This window comes from Protomyctophum parallelum (assembly GCF_964188405.1).
Source record: "Protomyctophum parallelum genome assembly, chromosome: 2".
NCBI classification, from domain to species: Eukaryota; Metazoa; Chordata; class Actinopteri; order Myctophiformes; family Myctophidae; genus Protomyctophum; species Protomyctophum parallelum.
Window position 1 is genome coordinate 18,378,853 of NC_139699.1, and position 3,244 is coordinate 18,382,096.

Sequence of the window (3,244 nt, forward strand, 5' to 3'; positions counted from 1 at the left end):
TCTGTGTTTATTAAATTTGTTTTAGTCAGATAACTCACGAATAGATTTAACCAATATTTATTATAGAATCAGAATACAAGTGTGCAACTGTGCATAATATTTTATCTTGACGTTCGGCTCCGCTATACATTTTTCTCCCTGCTCAGCACAATTAAACACCATCATTAAACATTAAGGTAGATATACAATAACAACCCCCCATGGGGAACATAAATAACAGAGCCCACGGGTGGTGCTGGGGTGGTGGTGGGAGAAAAAAGACCAGGAACCATATGCAGAAGGAAGGCAGGAAGAAAGCATGCAGTCTAGGTGAACTTAAATACCCCGCCCAATTGGTCAGTTGACTGCCACATCAGAGAATGACACGTGGGTCTTGCAAACACTGTATACACCCACATAGTAATGCACTTAACCCCTCGAATACATTTACAGTATGTCCCTTGAGCATAGCATGATCCCCCTCGAGTAGGCTATATATCTGACTGAACTAACTCCGCAAGCTACGTATCATATAACGTTTTTAAATAACTGATATTGCTTTACTGCTGCTAAGTCTTGGTGTCTCGACCCATAAGGGCCTTCTTGGTGTTTTTCTCAGGTCTCAAAAGGATGGTATAACACTTTGGACCAAATATTGACAGCAACAGACCAAAACTAGATGCTAAAATAGCAAAGACCTCCACTACATCTGCATATTTTCCTGGAGAGCTGATATATGCTGGGATGAAGGCTACCCACACGGCACAGAAGATCAGCATGCTGAAAGTGATTAACTTGGCTTCATTGAAGTTGCCTGGAAGATTCCTCGCCATGAATGCTAGGAGGAAGCTGAGGAGTGCTAGTAAGCCGATATAACCTAACAACACTCCAAAGCCAACTATTGATCCCACCGCACACTCAAAGACTATCTTATCACTTTGGTATTCTGTGTTTTTATGAGGAGTTGGTGAGGCAGACACAAGCCAGACTGTGCAGATTATTGCCTGGATGAAAGTAAGACCGAGAACTGTTCCTCTCTGCTGCATGGCACCAAACCACTTGATGATGTCTCCACCCCCAGGCTTGGAGGCCTTGAACGCAGCCAGCACCACCATAGTCTTTACCAGGATGCACGAGACAGACAGAACGAAGCTGATCCCAAATACTGCATGCCTCAGCTGACAAGTCCAGAGCACTGGGTGGCCAATGAACAGGAGGGAGCACAAAAAACATAGTTTGAGTGACAACAAGAGAAGGAAGCTGAGTTCTGAGTTGTTGGCACGGACCATGGGTGTGCTCCGATGATAGATGAAGATTCCCAGGACAATGGCAGAGATAAATGTGCCAATCAATGAGATGGTCGTCAAGGCGATACCCAGGGCCTCGTGGTAAGAGAGATATTCCAGGATCTTAGGGACACAGCGATCACGCTGGGGATTGGACCAGAATTCGACTGTACAACTGGTGCACTCCGTAGCGTCTAACAAAAAGGGCAAGGTAAACGGGACAGTATATCTTAACAGGTTAAACGGGTGTTTCACTTTCAAACACGTTTGGGGTCATTTTAACATCTACTCACGTCTACATTCCTGACAGTTTTTAAGCTGCTTGATTCAGTATTTAGTATATTTGATATAAATTTTTATTTTATCAGACACACCCCCTTTCTAAGTTCCTATACAAACCCATTGTAACGTCAAACTCTGTATTTTATTTATTGTAGTGAGGGGCGCTAGTCTAACTCATGTTGATTAGGTGATTTAATGATATAAAACAAACAGTGCCAACACAAACATTAAATTCTCTTTATTGTTAATGAATGTTAATTTAATGTTTGTGTTAGGGACAAGATGACGTAAATGTTTGTGTAAGACGAAACTCTGAGCTGAATATCACCAGAAAGTAATAGTAGTGTTTTCGATGAATCTATTAAATTGGAGTTTGAAGTTACAGTGGGTAGTTAGTTAGTTAATGAAGTTACAATAGGAAGGGGGCGTGTCTGATGAATATCAAACATCTAAATACTGAATCAAGCAACTTAGTAGAAACTGTCTTGGGTGCTAACAAAAGCCATAGACGTTAAAATGACCCTAAGCATGTGTATAAGTGAAATCCTTTTAAAGATAACCTACAGTATACTAGTGTACAATTGTTACATAATGTAAACCTAACATTATTAGTATTTATCAATTCTGACATAAATGTCCGAATCGATAAATACATCTACGAGAGTCTAAATCGTATAGGCTAATCTTGTAAACCTACCAGTCTTGTTGTTGATCTCTCCATCAGAGCAAGGAATGCAGTCAAAGCAGCAGACAGGTTCACCTTTCCTTGTGGCCTTACGGGTTCCAGGGGAACAGCTCTCACTGCACACTGACCGGGGAGGCTACAAAGGAAAGTATATAGTTACCCATGATAGTGTTGTTTTTGGCAGCAAATTTCTATTTTAGTTTAGTCATAGTCTTTGGAATAAAACTTAATTTAGTTTTAGTCACCTGGAATGTTTAAAAAAAGGTAGTCGACGAACATTTTTCGTCATAGTTTTAGTCGACGAAATCAACACTGCCATGAAACATTCCTGTCTAAATTGAACTCTAAAGTCAATATTAGCTATTTTATAGAAGTGCTTATAGAAACCTTATTGTTTTCAAAGTTCCAGAAGATTCTGTCTTCATAAAGGATGAATTCTTCACCTGCGGAGGCCGTGTGCTTGTACACACCTACATCAAAAACATGTGTGCTTCCATCGGGCAGCCACACCCAGTTCATGACATCATACATTGGTAAAACATCCCCATTCACAAATAACACCTGATCACCAAATGATGTGGTAAAGTTGATCTTTTCCAGGTAATGCACGAGCTATATGGTAATAAGCAAGAGTAGACTCACTGAACAATATACACAATATAGTGCAAGCAGTGACAACACAGAAATGTTATGTAGGGAGGAGATAATTGGCATAATGACTAAATTGAGGAGGGCATCATCACCGCTAAACCCCTTATCCCTAAACTTCTAGCCAATCTACATTGACACGTTGTGAGCTTGTAGACTGGCCATTTTAACTATTCAAAAATGTTTTGCAAAATAGTAAAAAAAAAGTCAAAGAAGTTTAGGGATAAGGGGTTTAGCCGAGCGGTGATGAAAATGGAGCCCTATATCTTGCGCCACCCCTTAACCCTTATCCCTAAACTAATTTGCCATTTTTTACTATTTAAAAAAACCTTTTACAATAGTTCAAATAGCTGATCTACAAGCT

The 3,244-nt window shown here is 40.2% G+C and overlaps 1 protein-coding gene across 1 annotated transcript; it reads right to left on the reverse strand.

Moving 5' to 3' along the window:
• Positions 1 to 548: 548 nt before the first annotated feature.
• LOC310854542 (extracellular calcium-sensing receptor-like) lies at positions 549 to 2,763 on the reverse strand (the record flags this gene model as incomplete). Its single annotated transcript, XM_083759222.1, has 3 exons — positions 549 to 1,459; positions 2,245 to 2,368; positions 2,620 to 2,763. The coding sequence occupies 3 exons, from the start codon at positions 2,761 to 2,763 to the stop codon at positions 549 to 551; spliced, it is 1,179 nt and encodes a 392-aa protein (XP_083615348.1).
• Positions 2,764 to 3,244: the final 481 nt, after the last annotated feature.